The sequence below is a fragment of the Ranitomeya variabilis genome, chromosome 4, assembly GCF_051348905.1.
Source record: "Ranitomeya variabilis isolate aRanVar5 chromosome 4, aRanVar5.hap1, whole genome shotgun sequence".
Lineage (NCBI taxonomy): Eukaryota > Metazoa > Chordata > Amphibia > Anura > Dendrobatidae > Ranitomeya > Ranitomeya variabilis.
The window spans coordinates 10,145,832-10,166,385 of NC_135235.1; the positions used below are offsets into that span (position 1 = coordinate 10,145,832).

The 20,554-nt window shown below is 50.2% G+C and overlaps 1 protein-coding gene across 3 annotated transcripts in view; it reads right to left on the reverse strand.

The window, feature by feature from the left end:
* Nucleotides 1–20,554, reverse strand: part of ATRNL1 (attractin like 1) — a 767,569-nt gene that overhangs the window by 673,289 nt on the left and 73,726 nt on the right. For all 3 annotated transcript variants that reach the window (XR_013214392.1, XM_077257919.1, XM_077257920.1), the window contains exon 2: nucleotides 1,061–1,144. Coding sequence is in view for 2 of the 3 variants with exons in the window: in XM_077257919.1 (XP_077114034.1) it covers nucleotides 1,061–1,144 (84 nt within the window). In the remaining variant the exon portion in view is untranslated. The remainder of the gene's footprint in view (nucleotides 1–1,060; nucleotides 1,145–20,554) is intronic.

Below are 20,554 nucleotides of genomic sequence, written 5' to 3' on the forward strand. Positions count from 1 at the left end.
TGGCTAATACACGTCTATGGAGAAAAAACACATCCTGCAAGCACTTTTGCAGGATGCGTTTTTTCTGCAAAACAACGCATAGCGACGTGCAGTGCACAACGCTAGTGTGAAAGTAGCCTAAGAGGACGATGTCGGACTGTAAATACCCGGGATGTTCTGCAGGTGCAATGGCTGCACTGTCACCAGGGGGCGATACTTCAGCGTGGGGGTACCTGGAGTCAGTCACCAGCCCCCGGGGTCATACTTCAGTGCGGGGGTCGCTGCGGTCAGCCACCAGCCCCCGGGGTCATACTTCAGTGGGGGGGTCCCAGGGGTCAGCCACCAGCCCATGGGGTCATACTTCAGTGCGGGGGTCCCTGGGGTCAGTCACCAGCCCCCGGGGTCATACTTCAGTGCGGGGGTCCCTGGGGTCAGCCACCAGCCCACGGGGTCATACTTCAGTGCGGGGGTCCCAGGGCTCAGCCACCAGCGCCTGGGGTTATACTGTGTGGGGGTCCCTGGGGTCAGTCACCAGCCCCTGGGGTTATACTGTGTGGGGGTCCCTGTGGTCAGTCACCAGCCCCCGGGGTCATACTTCAGTGCGGGGGTCCCTGGGGTCAGCCACCAGCCCACGGGGTCATACTTCAGTGCGGGGGTCCCAGGGCTCAGCCACCAGCGCCTGGGGTTATACTGTGTGGGGGTCCCTGGGGTCAGTCACCAGCCCCTGGGGTTATACTGTGTGGGGGTCCCTGTGGTCAGTCACCAGCCCCTGGGGTTATACAGTGTGGGGGTCCTTGGGGTCAGTCATCAGCCCCTGGGGTTATACTGTGTGGGGGTCCCTGGGGTCAGTCACCAGCTCCCGGGGTCATACTTCAGTGCGGGGGTCCCTGGGGTCAGCCACCAGCCCCTGGGGTTATACCTATGTGGGGGTCCCTGGGGTCATCCACCAGCCCCTGGGGTTATACTGTGGGGGTCCCTGGGGTCAGTCACCAGCCCCTGGGGTTATACTGTGGGGGTCCCTGGGGTTATACCGGTGTGGGGGTCCCTGGGGTCAGTCACCAGCCCCCGGGGTGATACTCACTAGCCCTCGATGAGCCAGGTGCACTTGGTCTTGTACTTGTAGTTGATGGGTCCGTCTGTCAGGAAGCCGGATGGTTCCGTTAATCTGCAAAACACAAGAGCCGGAGAGCGATGAGCGAGGAAACGATCGGCAGGAGGAGGACAGAATGTTAGGGGGGCTCCTGCGCCTCTCACTGACCCGCCAGGGGGTGACGGCGGCAGCCTACAGCATGGGGGGCCAATAGCGGCCCAGGGCCGACACCACCTGGTGCAGAACCAAGAGGATAACCCTCATCATCCGCATTACAGGACACTACATCCACCGGACGATACAGTGTATCTATAAAATGTGTCACCTACTCCAGAGCAGCGCCGAGACCACCGGAGCACGAGGACCCTCTCCGTCCTGCTCACACAGCCGACGCACACAGGTGTGAACAGAGCTCTGCAGGAGAGATTGTCTGCACTGACACACTGGACCAGACCTACAGAAACGCAGCTGAACACACAGCCTTCTAGTGCTCCCTGTTATCAGCCATTTCCATCCTGTAAGAATACATTGAATGGCTTTGATTTCCTTTTCCCGGATGGCGGCATATTGAGCGTTCCTTTATAATTCAGCTCCCGTCCTCCATAGCGCCCCCACAGTCTGGCTGCACTTCCTCCTGGCAGAACATGCATAATGCTGAGTGACAGGCGGCAGCGCCCTGGACTGGCAGCAGCCTGCTGATGATGGGGGACACATCTCCGTACAGGGAGGACGGGAGACTGAAGAACAGCAGTCGTTACAGGGCATGGCTAGGTCTGCCAGAGAGAGCGCCTCCCCTGCGCACAGGCCGAGTCTGGTACTGCGGCTCATCCCCACTGGAATGAATAAGGCTTAAATGTGATACCAGGCACAAACTGCCGACACTTGTGCCCATACAGGAGTCACACAGCTTTCCAGACACCCTGAATGCCTACACTGCATGCCCTTCCACCTCCACTTGTGTCAGTCTGCTCTGCAGTGCTGGCATTGGATTCATGCATCAGGCAGCTCAGGATGAATATAGCCAGGAATGTACGGAGCAGAAGCCGCATGTAATCCTGTCCGGTAATTATCCCCATCTGTAGGGTCTCCGGGGAGGGGGGTCGTCCCCACCCCAGCCCCCATATTATTACATGCTGGATGGGACTTCCTTGGGTCATTGTGGATTGTGCGCAGGATTTATTGTTCCAGTTTGTGGAGGGGATTCGCCTTCATATTCATGGTGGTCACGTCACGTATTTCTGCTTTCCCTTGTGACCTCTCGTCTGACACCATTCACATGATGCTCTCGACCGTAAATGACCAGAAACCATTTTCCTGAATTTGCGCATTTTCTCAGGATTTCTGCGCTTATTGTTATGTGCAGTTTATGGTCAGGATGTCGCAGTGACTTTGGTTGCTCGATTTGCTGTAAAATCAAGATCGTGAAATGTGTCAGCGCTCCCCCAATGCTGCCCCCAGTGCTGCCCACCTGTCCTGATCTGGTCCAGGTCACACAGCAGGTTACAATAGTGGCACGATGGGAGTAGTATGTCCTCCGGCAGTGAGGGGTCATCTACCGTTTGTGTCGTCCCTGGGGACCCTCCTGTGTGAGGAAGGTGGGAGTGATCCTCTCCATGCGGATACGCAGTGCGCACCTCATACCCTCGCCTGCGGTGGGCGCCTTATACCCTCGCCTGCGGTGGGTGCCTCATACCCTCGCCTGTGGTGGGCGCCTCATACCCTCGCCTGCGGTGGGCGCCTTATACCCTCGCCTGCGGTGGGCGCCTCATACCCTCGCCTGCGGTGGGCGCCTCATACCCTCGCCTGCGGTGGGCGCCTCATACCCTCGCCTGTGGTGGGCGCCTCATACCCTCGCCTGCGGTGGGCGCCTCATACCCTCGCCTGTGGTGGGCGCCTCATACCCTCGCCTGTGGTGGGCGCCTCATACCCTCGCCTGCGGTGGGCGCCTCATACCCTCGCCTGTGGTGGGCGCCTCATACCCTCGCCTGCGGTGGGCGCCTCATACCCTCGCCTGTGGTGGGCGCCTCATACCCTCGCCTGCGGTGGGCGCCTCATACCCTCGCCTGTGGTGGGCGCCTCATACCCTCGCCTGCGGTGGGCGCCTCATACCCTCGCCTGTGGTGGGCGCCTCATACCCTCGCCTGTGGTGGGCGCCTCATACCCTCGCCTGCGGTGGGCGCCTCATACCCTCGCCTGCGGTGGGCGCCTCATACCCTCGCCTGTGGTGGGCGCCTCATACCCTCGCCTGCGGTGGGCGCCTCATACCCTCGCCTGTGGTGGGCGCCTCATACCCTCGCCTGCGGTGGGCGCCTCATACCCTCGCCTGTGGTGGGCGCCTCATACCCTCGCCTGTGGTGGGCGCCTCATACCCTCGCCTGTGGTGGGTGCCTCATACCCTCGCCTGCGCTGGGTGTCTCATACCCTCGCCTGCAGTGGGCGCCTTATTTCTGTGTCTTCCTCCGCTGTTATCTGGGTCATGTCCAGTCTTGGATCTGCACATGAGAGCAGCAAGTAACAGGTAGTGTCTAGGTGCTGAGGTTGGGTTGTCTGATCCTGAGGCTTAGGGTATGTGACCCTGAGGTTGGGGGTATGTGACCCTGAGGTTGAGGGTATGTGACCCTGAGGTTGAGGGTATGTGACCCTGAGGTTGAGGGTATGTGACCCTGAGGTTGAGGGTATGTGACCCTGAGGTTGAGGGTATGTGACACCGATGTTGGGCGTGTGTGACCCTGAGGCTTAGGGTATGTGACCCTGATTTTGGGGGTGTCTAATCCTGAGGTTGGGGGTATGTGACCCTGAGGTTGGGGGTGTCTAATCCTGAGGTTGGGGGGGTGTGACCCTGAGGTTGAGGGTATGTGACACCGATGTTGGGGGTGTGTGACCCTGACACTTCTCCTGGAGGCCGGTGGTCGGTGGCACGACAGCTAATAACAGTGACAGTAGGAGCGGATGATCGGGGTATTCCACAGCCACCAGCTGCGATCGTTCGGAAATAAACGAAAGAAAAACTCAATGTGAGTTCCCCCCTATTTTATTAACCAACCAGAAAAAAACTCACAGCTGGGGGCTGCAATCCTCAGCCGTCAGCTTCAGCGAGGTTGGCTATCAAGAATAGACGGCCCCCCCAGTTTTCACAACCAGTCTTGCTAAAGCTCACAGCTGGGAGTGGGTAAGGGGCCATGGATATAGCCCCCCAGCCTAAAAACAGCAGCCCGCAGCTGCCCAGAAAAGGTGCATCTATTAGACGCTCCAATTCTGGCGCTTTGCCCCACTCTTCGCACTTGACCTGTAGTGGTGGCAAGTGGGGTTCATATTTGATTCAAAACCAGGAACCATATTTAACCAAACAGGTAAATTAAAGCACTAGGTAGTGCAGAAATACCGCAAACCAGAGCAAAAAACCTACTCCATGTAGAATGCTACAGAAGAAGGAGTACAAAGGGAGCATATAGGTATAAATTAGTAATATTTTATTAGTCGTTACAAGAAAAATATAAAGTGCCTCCAGTATACAAAAAACAATATACAGTAAAGTGCATAAGGATGGTAAGAGCGGATCTCCCCCGGTGTGAGCGGCCCAAGTGACCAACATGCATAATTGGAGGGTAAAGGGCTGCCGGAAATCAGTTTGTGTGTTGGCTCGTAGGTAGAAATCCCCCACAGCACAAAGCCGAAATTGTACAGCACAGCGCTTACCAATGTGGGGCAGCGGGAACTGGGTAGGATCCAAAAACCAAGACCCCCAAATATGGGGTTCATATTTGTGGGGTTGAGGTCACAAAAGAGATTGTGAGCTCCGGGGTCAGGGATGATGGGAGTAGTGATACATTGTGTGATAGGAGATGAGATTGTGAGCTCTGGGGTCAGGGATGATGGGAGTAGTGATACATTGTGTGATAGGAGATTAGATTGTGAGCTCTGGGGTCGGGGATGATGGGAGTAGTGATACATTGTGTGATAGGAGATTAGATTGTGAGCTCCGGGGTCGGGGATGATGGGAGTAGTGATACATTGTGTGATAGGAGATTAGATTGTGAGCTCTGGGGTCGGGGATGATGGGAGTAGTGATACATTGTGTGATAGGAGATTAGATTGTGAGCTCCGGGGTCAGGGATGATGGGAGCAGTGATACACTGTGTGATAGGAGATTAGATTGTGAGCTCCGGGGTCAGGGATGATGGGAGTAGTGATACACTGTGTGATAGGAGATTAGATTGTGAGCTCTGAGGTCGGGGATGATGGGAGTAGTGATACACTGTGTGATAGGAGATTAGATTGTGAGCTCTGGGGTCGGGGATGATGGGAGTAGTGATACACTGTGTGATAGGAGATTAGATTGTGAGCTCTGGAGTCAGGGATGATGGGAGTAGTGATACATTGTGTGATAGGAGATTAGACTGTGAGCTCCGGGGTCAGGGATGATGGGAGTAGTGATACACTGTGTGATAGGAGATTAGATTGTGAGCTCTGGGGTCAGGGATGATGGGAGTAGTGATACATTGTGTGATAGGAGATTAGATTGTGAGCTCTGAGGTCGGGGATGATGGGAGTAGTGATACACTGTGTGATAGGAGATTAGATTGTGAGCTCTGGGGTCGGGGATGATGGGAGTAGTGATACACTGTGTGATAGGACATTAGATTGTGAGCTCTGGGGTCAGGGATGATGGGAGTAGTGATACACTGTGTGATAGGAGATTAGATTGTGAGCTCTGGAGTCAGGGATGATGGGAGTAGTGATACATTGTGTGATAGGAGATTAGATTGTGAGCTCCGGGGTCGGGGATGATGGGAGTAGTGATACATTGTGTGATAGGAGATTAGACTGTGAGCTCCGGGGTCAGGGATGATGGGAGTAGTGATACATTGTGTGATAGGAGATTACATTGTGAGCTCTGGGGTCAGGGATGATGGGAGTAGTGATACATTGTGTGATAGGAGATTAGATTGTGAGCTCCGGGGTCGGGGATGATGGGAGTAGTGATACACTGTGTGATAGGAGATTAGATTGTGAGCTCCGGGGTCAGGGATGATGGGAGTAGTGATACATTGTGTGATAGGAGATTAGATTGTGAGCTCCGGGGTCAGGGATGATGGGAGTAGTGATACATTGTGTGATAGGAGATTAGATTGTGAGCTCTGGGGTCAGGGATGATGGGAGTAGTGATACACTGTGTGATAGGAGATTAGATTGTGAGCTCCGGGGTCAGGGATGATGGGAGTAGTGATACATTGTGTGATAGGAGATTAGATTGTGAGCTCTGGGGTCGGGGATGATGGGAGTAGTGATACATTGTGTGATAGGAGATTAGATTGTGAGCTCCGGGGTCGGGGATGATGGGAGTAGTGATACATTGTGTGATAGGAGATTAGATTGTGAGCTCCGGGGTCAGGGATGATGGGAGTAGTGATACACTGTGTGATAGGAGATTAGATTGTGAGCTCTGGGGTCGGGGATGATGGGAGTAGTGATACATTGTGTGATAGGAGATTAGATTGTGAGCTCTGGGGTCAGGGATGATGGGAGTAGTGATACATTGTGTGATAGGAGATTAGATTGTGAGCTCCGGGGTCGGGGATGATGGGAGTAGTGATACATTGTGTGATAGGAGATTAGATTGTGAGCTTCGGGGTCAGGGATGATGGGAGTAGTGATACATTGTGTGATAGGAGATTAGATTGTGAGCTCTGGGGTCGGGGATGATGGGAGTAGTGATACACTGTGATAGGAGATGAGATTGTGAGCTCTGGGGTCAGGGATGATGGGAGTAGTGATACATTGTGTGATAGGAGATTAGATTGTGAGCTCTGGGGTCGGGGATGATGGGAGTAGTGATACATTGTGTGATAGGAGATTAGATTGTGAGCTCTGGGGTCAGGGATGATGGGAGTAGTGATACATTGTGTGATAGGAGATGAGATTGTGAGCTCTGGGGTCAGGGATGATGGGAGTAGTGATACATTGTGTGATAGGAGATTAGATTGTGAGCTCTGGGGTCGGGGATGATGGGAGCAGTGATACATTGTGTGATAGGAGATTAGATTGTGAGCTCCGGGGTCGGAGATGATGGGAGTAGTGATACATTGTGTGATAGGAGATTATATTGTGAGCTCTGGGGTCAGGGATGATGGGAGTAGTGATACACTGTGTGATAGGAGATTAGATTGTGAGCTCCGGGGTCAGGGATGATGGGAGTAGTGATACACTGTGTGATAGGAGATTAGATTGTGAGCTCCGGGGTCAGGGATGATGGGAGTAGTGATACACTGTGTGATAGGAGATTAGATTGTGAGCTCTGGGGTCAGGGATGATGGGAGTAGTGATACACTGTGTGATAGGAGATTACATTGTGAGCTCTGGGGTCAGGGATGATGGGAGTAGTGATACACTGTGTAATAGGAGATTAGATTGTGAGCTCCGGGGTCGGGGATGATGGGAGTAGTGATACACTGTGTAATAGGAGATTAGATTGTGAGCTCTGGGGTCGGGGATGATGGGAGTAGTGATACACTGTGTAATAGGAGATTAGATTGTGAGCTCCGGGGTCGGGGATGATGGGAGTAGTGATACACTGTGTAATCGGAGATTAGATTGTGAGCTCTGGGGTCGGGGATGATGGGAGTAGTGATACATTGTGTGATAGGAGATTAGATTGTGAGCTCTGGGGTCAGGGATGATGGGAGTAGTGATACACTGTGTGATAGGAGATTAGATTGTGAGCTCCGGGGTCAGGGATGATGGGAGCAGTGATACATTGTGTGATAGGAGATTAGATTGTGGGCTCCGGGGTCGGGGATGATGGGAGTAGTGATACACTGTGTAATAGGAGATTAGATTGTGAGCTCTGGGGTCGGGGATGATGGGAGTAGTGATACACTGTGTGATAGGAGATTAGATTGTGAGCTCTGGGGTCAGGGATGATGAGAGTAGTGATACACTGTGTGATAGGAGATTAGATTGTGAGCTCTGGGGTCAGGGATGATGAGAGTAGTGATACACTGTGTGATAGGAGATTAGATTGTGAGCTCTGGGGTCGGGGATGATGGGAGTAGTGATACACTGTGTGATAGGAGATTAGATTGTGAGCTCTGGGGTCAGGGATGATGAGAGTAGTGATACACTGTGTGATAGATTAGATTGTGAGCTCTGGGGTCAGGGATGATGGGAGTAGTGATACATTGTGTGATAGATTAGATTAGATTGTGAGCTCCGGGGTCAGGGATGATGGGAGTAGTGATACATTGTGTGATAGGAGATTAGATTGTGAGCTCTGGGGTCAGGGATGATGGGAGTAGTGATACATTGTGTGATAGGAGATTAGATTGTGAGCTCTGGGGTCAGGGATGATGGGAGTAGTGATACATTGTGTGATAGGAGATTAGATTGTGAGCTCCGGGGTCAGGGATGATGGGAGTAGTGATACATTGTGTGATAGGAGATTAGATTGTGAGCTCTGGGGTCGGGGATGATGGGAGTAGTGATACATTGTGTGATAGGAGATTAGATTGTGAGCTCCGGGGTCGGGGATGATGGGAGTAGTGATACACTGTGTGATAGGAGATTAGATTGTGAGCTCTGGGGTCGGGGATGATGGGAGTAGTGATACATTGTGTGATAGGAGATTAGATTGTGAGCTCTGGGGTCAGGGATGATGGGAGTAGTGATACATTGTGTGATAGGAGATTAGATTGTGAGCTCTGGGGTCGGGGATGATGGGAGTAGTGATACATTGTGTGATAGGAGATTAGATTGTGAGCTCCGGGGTCGGGGATGATGGGAGTAGTGATACATTGTGTGATAGGAGATTAGATTGTGAGCTCCGGGGTCGGGGATGATGGGAGTAGTGATACATTGTGTGATAGGAGATTAGATTGTGAGCTCCGGGGTCGGGGATGATGGGAGTAGTGATACACTGTGTGATAGGAGATTAGATTGTGAGCTCTGGGGTCGGGGATGATGGGAGTAGTGATACATTGTGTGATAGGAGATTAGATTGTGAGCTCTGGGGTCGGGGATGATGGGAGTAGTGATACATTGTGTGATAGGAGATTAGATTGTGAGCTCCGGGGTCGGGGATGATGGGAGTAGTGATACACTGTGTGATAGGAGATTAGATTGTGAGCTCTGGGGTCGGGGATGATGGGAGTAGTGATACATTGTGTGATAGGAGATTAGATTGTGAGCTCTGGGGTCAGGGATGATGGGAGTAGTGATACACTGTGTGATAGGAGATTAGATTGTGAGCTCTGGGGTCAGGGATGATGGGAGTAGTGATACATTGTGTGATAGGAGATTAGATTGTGAGCTCTGGGGTCAGGGATGATGGGAGTAGTGATACATTGTGTGATAGGAGATTAGATTGTGAGCTCTGGGGTCGGGGATGATGGGAGTAGTGATACATTGTGTGATAGGAGATTAGATTGTGAGCTCCGGGGTCGGGGATGATGGGAGTAGTGATACATTGTGTGATAGGAGATTAGATTGTGAGCTCCGGGGTCGGGGATGATGGGAGTAGTGATACATTGTGTGATAGGAGATTAGATTGTGAGCTCCGGGGTCGGGGATGATGGGAGTAGTGATACACTGTGTGATAGGAGATTAGATTGTGAGCTCTGGGGTCGGGGATGATGGGAGTAGTGATACATTGTGTGATAGGAGATTAGATTGTGAGCTCCGGGGTCAGGGATGATGGGAGTAGTGATACATTGTGTGATAGGAGATTAGATTGTGAGCTCTGGGGTCAGGGATGATGGGAGTAGTGATACACTGTGTGATAGGAGATTAGATTGTGAGCTCCGGGGTCAGGGATGATGGGAGTAGTGATACACTGTGTGATAGGAGATTAGATTGTGAGCTCTGGGGTCGGGGATGATGGGAGTAGTGATACACTGTGTGATAGGAGATTAGATTGTGAGCTCCGGGGTCGGGGATGATGGGAGTAGTGATACACTGTGTGATAGGAGATTAGATTGTGAGCTCTGGGGTCGGGGATGATGGGAGTAGTGATACATTGTGTGATAGGAGATTAGATTGTGAGCTCTGGGGTCAGGGATGATGGGAGTAGTGATACACTGTGTGATAGGAGATTAGATTGTGAGCTCCGGGGTCAGGGATGATGGGAGTAGTGATACACTGTGTGATAGGAGATTAGATTGTGAGCTCTGGGGTCGGGGATGATGGGAGTAGTGATACACTGTGTGATAGGAGATTAGATTGTGAGCTCCGGGGTCGGGGATGATGGGAGTAGTGATACACTGTGTGATAGGAGATTAGATTGTGAGCTCTGGGGTCGGGGATGATGGGAGTAGTGATACATTGTGTGATAGGAGATTAGATTGTGAGCTCTGGGGTCGGGGATGATGGGAGTAGTGATACATTGTGTGATAGGAGATTAGATTGTGAGCTCTGGGGTCAGGGATGATGGGAGCAGTGATACATTGTGTGATAGGAGATTAGATTGTGAGCTCCGGGGTCGGAGATGATGGGAGTAGTGATACATTGTGTGATAGGAGATTAGATTGTGAGCTCTGGGGTCAGGGATGATGGGAGTAGTGATACACTGTGTAATAGGAGATTAGATTGTGAGCTCTGGGGTCGGGGATGATGGGAGCAGTGATACATTGTGTGATAGGAGATTAGATTGTGAGCTCCGGGGTCGGAGATGATGGGAGTAGTGATACATTGTGTGATAGGAGATTAGATTGTGAGCTCTGGGGTCAGGGATGATGGGAGTAGTGATACATTGTGTGATAGGAGATTAGATTGTGAGCTCTGGGGTCAGGGATGATGGGAGTAGTGATACACTGTGTAATAGGAGATTAGATTGTGAGCTCTGGGGTCGGGGATGATGGGAGTAGTGATACATTGTGTGATAGGAGATTAGATTGTGAGCTCCGGGGTCAGGGATGATGGGAGTAGTGATACATTGTGTGATAGGAGATTAGATTGTGAGCTCCGGGGTCGGAGATGATGGGAGTAGTGATACATTGTGTGATAGGAGATTAGATTGTGAGCTCTGGGGTCAGGGATGATGGGAGTAGTGATACATTGTGTGATAGGAGATTAGATTGTGAGCTCTGGGGTCAGGGATGATGGGAGTAGTGATACACTGTGTAATAGGAGATTAGATTGTGAGCTCCGGGGTCGGGGATGATGGGAGTAGTGATACACTGTGTAATAGGAGATTAGATTGTGAGCTCTGGGGTCAGGGATGATGGGAGTAGTGATACATTGTGTGATAGGAGATTAGATTGTGAGCTCCGGGGTCGGGGATGATGGGAGTAGTGATACACTGTGTGATAGATAAGATTGTGAGCTCTGGGGTCGGGGATGATGGGAGTAGTGATACACTGTGTGATAGGAGATTAGATTGTGAGCTCTGGGGTCAGGGATGATGGGAGTAGTGATACACTGTGTGATAGGAGATTAGATTGTGAGCTCTGGGGTCGGGGATGATGGGAGTAGTGATACATTGTGTGATAGGAGATTAGATTGTGAGCTCTGGGGTCGGGGATGATGGGAGTAGTGATACACTGTGTGATAGGAGATTAGATTGTGAGCTCCGGGGTCAGGGATGATGGGAGTAGTGATACACTGTGTGATACGAGATTAGATTGTGAGCTCCGGGGTCAGGGATGATGGGAGTAGTGATACACTGTGTGATAGGAGATTAGATTGTGAGCTCCGGGGTCAGGGATGATGGGGGTAGTGATACACTGTGTGATAGGAGATTAGATTGTGAGCTCCGGGGTCGGGGATGATGGGAGTAGTGATACACTGTGTAATAGGAGATTAGATTGTGAGCTCCGGGGTCGGGGATGATGGGAGTAGTGATACTCTGTGTGATAGGAGATTAGATTGTGAGCTCTGGGGTCGGGGATGATGGGAGTAGTGATACATTGTGTGATAGGAGATTAGATTGTGAGCTCCGGGGTCGGGGATGATGGGAGTAGTGATACACTGTGTGATAGGAGATTAGATTGTGAGCTCTGGGGTCAGGGATGATGAGAGTAGTGATACACTGTGTGATAGGAGATTAGATTGTGGGCTCCGGGGTCGGGGATGATGGGAGTTGTGATACACTGTGTAATAGGAGATTAGATTGTGAGCTCTGGGGTCGGGGATGATGGGAGTAGTGATACATTGTGTGATAGGAGATTAGATTGTGAGCTCCGGGGTCGGGGATGATGGGAGTAGTGATACACTGTGTGATAGGAGATTAGATTGTGAGCTCTGGGGTCGGGGATGATGAGAGTAGTGATACACTGTGTGATAGGAGATTAGATTGTGAGCTCTGGGGTCGGGGATGATGGGAGTAGTGATACACTGTGTGATAGATTAGATTGTGAGCTCTGGGGTCAGGGATGATGGGAGTAGTGATACACTGTGTGATAGGAGATTAGATTGTGAGCTCCGGGGTCGGGGATGATGAGAGTAGTGATACACTGTGATAGATTAGATTGTGAGCTCTGGGGTCAGGGATGATGGGAGTAGTGATACATTGTGTGATAGGAGATTAGATTGTGAGCTCCGGGGTCGGGGATGATGGGAGTAGTGATACATTGTGTGATAGGAGATTAGATTGTGAGCTCCGGGGTCGGGGATGATGAGAGTAGTGATACACTGTGATAGATTAGATTGTGAGCTCTGGGGTCAGGGATGATGGGAGTAGTGATACACTGTGTGACAGGAGATGATTGTGAGCTCTGGGGTCGGGGATGATGGGAGTAGTGATACACTGTGTGATAGGAGATTAGATTGTGAGCTCCGGGGTCAGGGATGATGGGAGTAGTGATACATTGTGTGATAGGAGATTAGATTGTGAGCTCCGGGGTCAGGGATGATGGGAGTAGTGATACATTGTGTGATAGGAGATTAGATTGTGAGCTCTGGGGTCAGGGATGATGGGAGTAGTGATACATTGTGTGATAGGAGATTAGATTGTGAGCTCTGGGGTCAGGGATGATGGGAGTAGTGATACATTGTGTGATAGGAGATTAGATTGTGAGCTCTGGGGTCAGGGATGATGGGAGTAGTGATACATTGTGTGATAGGAGATTAGATTGTGAGCTCTGGGGTCAGGGATGATGGGAGTAGTGATACAGTGTGTGATAGGAGATTAGATTGTGAGCTCCGGGGTCGGGGATGATGAGAGTAGTGATACACTGTGATAGATTAGATTGTGAGCTCTGGGGTCAGGGATGATGGGAGTAGTGATACATTGTGTGATAGGAGATTAGATTGTGAGCTCCGGGGTCAGGGATGATGGGAGTAGTGATACATTGTGTGATAGGAGATTAGATTGTGAGCTCCGGGGTCGGGGATGATGAGAGTAGTGATACACTGTGATAGATTAGATTGTGAGCTCTGGGGTCAGGGATGATGGGAGTAGTGATACACTGTGTGATAGGAGATTAGATTGTGAGCTCTGGGGTCAGGGATGATGAGAGTAGTGATACATTGTGTGATAGAGAGATTAGATTGTGAGCTCTGGGGTCAGGGATGATGGGAGTAGTGATACATTGTGTGATAGGAGATTAGATTGTGAGCTCCGGGGTCAGGGATGATGGGAGTAGTGATACATTGTGTGATAGGAGATTAGATTGTGAGCTCTGGGGTCAGGGATGATGGGAGTAGTGATACATTGTGTGATAGGAGATTAGATTGTGAGCTCTGGGGTCAGGGATGATGGGAGTAGTGATACATTGTGTGATAGGAGATTAGATTGTGAGCTCTGGGGTCAGGGATGATGGGAGTAGTGATACATTGTGTGATAGGAGATTAGATTGTGAGCTCTGGGGTCAGGGATGATGGGAGTAGTGATACAGTGTGTGATAGGAGATTAGATTGTGAGCTCTGGGGTCGGGGATGATGGGAGTAGTGATACACTGTGTGATAGGAGATTAGATTGTGAGCTCTGGGGTCAGGGATGATGGGAGTAGTGATACACTGTGTGATAGGAGATTAGATTGTGAGCTCCGGGGTCGGGGATGATGGGAGTAGTGATACATTGTGTGATAGGAGATTAGATTGTGAGCTCTGGGGTCAGGGATGATGGGAGTAGTGATACACTGTGTGATAGGAGATTAGATTGTGAGCTCTGGGGTCGGGGATGATGGGAGTAGTGATACACTGTGTGATAGGAGATTAGATTGTGAGCTCCGGGGTCAGGGATGATGGGAGTAGTGATACATTGTGTGATAGGAGATTAGATTGTGAGCTCTGGGGTCAGGGATGATGGGAGTAGTGATACATTGTGTGATAGGAGATTAGATTGTGAGCTCTGGGGTCAGGGATGATGGGAGTAGTGATACATTGTGTGATAAGAGATTAGATTGTGAGCTCTGGGGTCAGGGATGATGGGAGTAGTGATACAGTGTGTGATAGGAGATTAGATTGTGAGCTCTGGGGTCGGGGATGATGGGAGTAGTGATACACTGTGTGATAGGAGATTAGATTGTGAGCTCTGGGGTCAGGGATGATGGGAGTAGTGATACACTGTGTGATAGGAGATTAGATTGTGAGCTCCGGGGTCGGGGATGATGGGAGTAGTGATACATTGTGTGATAGGAGATTAGATTGTGAGCTCTGGGGTCAGGGATGATGGGAGTAGTGATACACTGTGTGATAGGAGATTAGATTGTGAGCTCTGGGGTCGGGGATGATGGGAGTAGTGATACACTGTGTGATAGGAGATTAGATTGTGAGTTCTGGGGTCAGGGATGATGGGAGTAGTGATACACTGTGTGATAGGAGATTAGATTGTGAGCTCCGGGGTCGGGGATGATGGGAGTAGTGATACTCTGTGTGATAGGAGATTAGATTGTGAGCTCCGGGGTCAGGGATGATGGGAGTAGTGATACACTGTGTGATAGGAGATTAGATTGTGAGCTCTGGGGTCGGGGATGATGGGAGTAGTGATACATTGTGTGATAGGAGATTAGATTGTGAGTTCTGGGGTCAGGGATGATGGGAGTAGTGATACACTGTGTGATAGGAGATTAGATTGTGAGCTCCGGGGTCGGGGATGATGGGAGTAGTGATACACTGTGTGATAGGAGATTAGATTGTGAGTTCTGGGGTCGGGGATGATGGGAGTAGTGATACATTGTGTGATAGGAGATTAGATTGTGAGCTCTGGGGTCGGGGATGATGGGAGTAGTGATACATTGTGTGATAGGAGATTAGATTGTGAGCTCTGGGGTCAGGGATGATGGGAGTAGTGATACACTGTGTGATAGGAGATTAGATTGTGAGTTCTGGGGTCGGGGATGATGGGAGTAGTGATACATTGTGTGATAGGAGATTAGATTGTGAGCTCTGGGGTCGGGGATGATGGGAGTAGTGATACATTGTGTGATAGGAGATTAGATTGTGAGCTCTGGGGTCAGGGATGATGGGAGTAGTGATACACTGTGTGATAGATTAGACTGTGAGCTCCGGGGTCAGGGATGATGGGAGTAGTGATACATTGTGTGATAGGAGATTAGATTGTGAGCTCTGGGGTCAGGGATGATGGGAGTAGTGATACACTGTGTGATAGATTAGACTGTGAGCTCCGGGGTCGGGGATGATGGGAGTAGTGATACACTGTGTGATAGGAGATTAGATTGTGAGCTCTGGGGTCGGGGATGATGGGAGTAGTGATACTCTGTGTGATAGGAGATTAGATTGTGAGCTCTGGGGTCGGGGATGATGGGAGTAGTGATACATTGTGTGATAGGAGATTAGATTGTGAGCTCTGGGGTCGGGGATGATGGGAGTAGTGATACACTGTGTGATAGGAGATTAGATTGTGAGTTCTGGGGTCGGGGATGATGGGAGTAGTGATACATTGTGTGATAGGAGATTAGATTGTGAGCTCTGGGGTCGGGGATGATGGGAGTAGTGATACATTGTGTGATAGGAGATTAGATTGTGAGCTCTGGGGTCAGGGATGATGGGAGTAGTGATACATTGTGTGATAGGAGATTAGATTGTGAGCTCTGGGGTCGGGGATGATGGGAGTAGTGATACATTGTGTGATAGGAGATTAGATTGTGAGCTCTGGGGTCAGGGATGATGGGAGTAGTGATACATTGTGTGATAGGAGATTAGATTGTGAGCTCTGGGGTCAGGGATGATGGGAGTAGTGATACATTGTGTGATAGGAGATTAGATTGTGAGCTCTGGGGTCGGGGATGATGGGAGTAGTGATACATTGTGTGATAGGAGATTAGATTGTGAGCTCTGGGGTCAGGGATGATGGGAGTAGTGATACATTGTGTGATAGGAGATTAGATTGTGAGCTCCGGGGTCAGGGATGATGGGAGTAGTGATACACTGTGTGATAGGAGATTAGATTGTGAGCTCTGGGGTCGGGGATGATGGGAGTAGTGATACATTGTGTGATAGGAGATTAGATTGTGAGCTCTGGGGTCGGGGATGATGGGAGTAGTGATACACTGTGTGATAGGAGATTAGATTGTGAGCTCTGGGGTCGGGGATGATGGGAGTAGTGATACACTGTGTGATAGGAGATTAGATTGTGAGCTCTGGGGTCAGGGATGATGGGAGTAGTGATACATTGTGTGATAGGAGATTAGATTGTGAGCTCTGGGGTCAGGGATGATGGGAGTAGTGATACATTGTGTAATAGGAGATTAGATTGTGAGCTCTGGGGTCGGGGATGATGGGAGTAGTGATACACTGTGTGATAGGAGATTAGATTGTGAGCTCCGGGGTCGGGGATGATGGGAGTAGTGATACACTGTGTGATAGGAGATTAGATTGTGAGCTCTGGGGTCAGGGATGATGGGAGTAGTGATACTCTGTGTGATAGGAGATTAGATTGTGAGCTCCGGGGTCGGGGATGATGGGAGTAGTGATACACTGTGTGATAGGAGATTAGATTGTGAGCTCTGGGGTCGGGGATGATGGGAGTAGTGATACACTGTGTGATAGGAGATTAGATTGTGAGTTCTGGGGTCAGGGATGATGGGAGTAGTGATACACTGTGTGATAGGAGATTAGATTGTGAGCTCCGGGGTCGGGGATGATGGGAGTAGTGATACATTATGTGATAGGAGATTAGATTGTGAGCTCCGGGGTCGGGGATGATGGGAGTAGTGATACATTATGTGATAGGAGATTAGATTGTGAGCTCTGGGGTCGGGGATGATGGGAGTAGTGATACATTGTGTGATAGGAGATTAGATTGTGAGCTCCGGGGTCGGGGATGATGGGAGTAGTGATACACTGTGTGATAGGAGATTAGATTGTGAGCTCCGGGGTCGGGGATGATGGGAGTAGTGATACATTATGTGATAGGAGATTAGATTGTGAGCTCTGGGGTCGGGGATGATGGGAGTAGTGATACATTGTGTGATAGGAGATTAGATTGTGAGCTCTGGGGTCGGGGATGATGGGAGTAGTGATACATTGTGTGATAGGAGATTAGATTGTGAGCTCCGGGGTCAGGGATGATGGGAGTAGTGATACATTGTGTGATAGGAGATTAGATTGTGAGCTCTGGGGTCGGGGATGATGGGAGTAGTGATACTCTGTGTGATAGGAGATTAGATTGTGAGCTCTGGGGTCAGGGATGATGGGAGTAGTGATACATTGTGTGATAGGAGATTAGATTGTGAGCTCTGGGGTCAGGGATGATGGGAGTAGTGATACACTGTGTGATAGGAGATTAGATTGTGAGTTCTGGGGTCGGGGATGATGGGAGTAGTGATACACTGTGTGATAGGAGATTAGATTGTGAGCTCCGGGGTCAGGGATGATGGGAGTAGTGATACACTGTGTGATAGGAGATTAGATTGTGAGCTCCGGGGTCGGGGATGATGGGAGTAGTGATACACTGTGTGATAGGAGATTAGATTGTGAGCTCTGGGGTCAGGGATGATGAGAGTAGTGATACACTGTGTGATAGGAGATTAGATTGTGAGCTCCGGGGTCAGGGATGATGGGAGTAGTGATACACTGTGTGATAGGAGATTAGATTGTGAGCTCCGGGGTCGGGGATGATGGGAGTAGTGATACTCTGTGTGATAGGAGATTAGATTGTGAGCTCCGGGGTCAGGGATGATGGGAGTAGTGATACACTGTGTGATAGGAGATTAGATTGTGAGCTCCGGGGTCGGGGATGATGGGAGTAGTGATACATTGTGTGATAATAGATTAGATTGTGAGCTCTGGGGTCAGGGATGATGGGAGTAGTGATACATTGTGTGATAGGAGATTAGATTGTGAGCTCCGGGGTCAGGGATGATGGGAGTAGTGATACACTGTGTGATAGGAGATTAGATTGTGAGCTCTGGGGTCAGGGATGATGGGAGTAGTGATACACTGTGTGATAGGAGATTAGACTGTGAGCTCTGGGGTCAGGGATGATGGGAGTAGTGATACACTGTGTGATAGGAGATTAGATTGTGAGCTCTGGGGTCGGGGATGATGGGAGTAGTGATACATTGTGTGATAGGAGATTAGATTGTGAGCTCCGGGGTCGGGGATGATGGGAGTAGTGATACATTGTGTGATAGGAGATTAGATTGTGAGCTCCGGGGTCGGGGATGATGGGAGTAGTGATACACTGTGTGATAGGAGATTAGATTGTGAGCTCTGGGGTCGGGGATGATGGGAGTAGTGATACATTGTGTGATAGGAGATTAGATTGTGAGCTCCTGGGTCAGGGATGATGGGAGTAGTGATACACTGTGTGATAGGAGATTAGATTGTGAGCTCCGGGGTCGGGGATGATGGGAGTAGTGATACACTGTGTGATAGGAGATTAGATTGTGAGCTCTGGGGTCAGGGATGATGGGAGTAGTGATACACTGTGTGATAGGAGATTAGATTGTGAGCTCCGGGGTCAGGGATGATGGGAGTAGTGATACACTGTGTGATAGGAGATTAGATTGTGAGCTCTGGGGTCGGGGATGATGGGAGTAGTGATACTCTGTGTGATAGGAGATTAGATTGTGAGCTCCGGGGTCAGGGATGAAGGGAGTAGTGATACATTGTGTGATAGGAGATTAGATTGTGATCTCTGGGGTCAGGGATGATGGGAGTAGTGATACACTGTGTGATAGGAGATTAGATTGTGAGCTCCGGGGTCAGGGATGATGGGAGTAGTGATACATTGTGTGATAGGAGATTAGATTGTGAGCTCTGGGGTCGGGGATGATGGGAGTAGTGATACACTGTGTGATAGGAGATTAGATTGTGAGCTCTGGGGTCGGGGATGATGGGAGTAGTGATACACTGTGTGATAGGAGATTAGATTGTGAGCTCTGGGGTCGGGGATGATGGGAGTAGTGATACATTGTGTGATAGGAGATTAGATTGTGAGCTCTGGGGTCGGGGATGATGGGAGTAGTGATATATTGTGTGATAGGAGATTAGATTGTGAGCTCCGGGGTCGAGGATGATGGGAGTAGTGATACATTGTGTGATAGGAGATTAGATTGTGAGCTCTGGGGTCAGGGATGATGGGAGTAGTGATACATTGTGTGATAGGAGATTAGATTGTGAGCTCTGGGGTCAGGGATGATGGGAGTAGTGATACACTGTGTGATAGGAGATTAGATTGTGAGCTCTGGGGTCGGGGATGATGGGAGTAGTGATACACTGTGTGATAGGAGATTAGATTGTGAGCTCCGGGGTCGGGGATGATGGGAGTAGTGATACTCTGTGTGATAGGAGATTAGATTGTGAGCTCCGGGGTCAGGGATGATGGGAGTAGTGATACACTGTGTGATAGATTAGACTGTGAGCTCCGGGGTCAGGGATGATGGGTGTAGTGATAAACTGTGATAGGAGATTAGATTGTGAGCTCTGGGGTCGGGGATGATGGGAGTAGTGATACACTGTGTGATAGGAGATTAGATTGTGAGTTCTGGGGTCGGGGATGATGGGAGTAGTGATACACTGTGTGATAGATTAGACTGTGAGCTCCGGGGTCAGGGATGATGGGAGTAGTGATACTCTGTGTGATAGGAGATTAGATTGTGAGCTCCGGGGTCAGGGATGATGGGAGTAGTGATACACTGTGTGATAGATTAGACTGTGAGCTCCGGGGTCAGGGATGATGGGTGTAGTGATAAACTGTGATAGGAGATTAGATTGTGAGCTCTGGGGTCGGGGATGATGGGAGTAGTGATACACTGTGTGATAGGAGATTAGATTGTGAGCTCTGGGGTCGGGGATGATGGGAGTAGTGATACACTGTGTGATAGGAGATTAGATTGTGAGCTCTGGGGTCAGGGATGATGGGAGTAGTGATACATTGTGTGATAGGAGATTAGATTGTGAGCTCTGGGGTCAGGGATGATGGGAGTAGTGATACTCTGTGTGATAGGAGATTAGATTGTGAGCTCTGGGGTCGGGGATGATGGGAGTAGTGATACACTGTGTGATAGGAGATTAGATTGTGAGCTCCGGGGTCGGGGATGATGGGAGTAGTGATACATTGTGTGATAGGAGATTAGATTGTGAGCT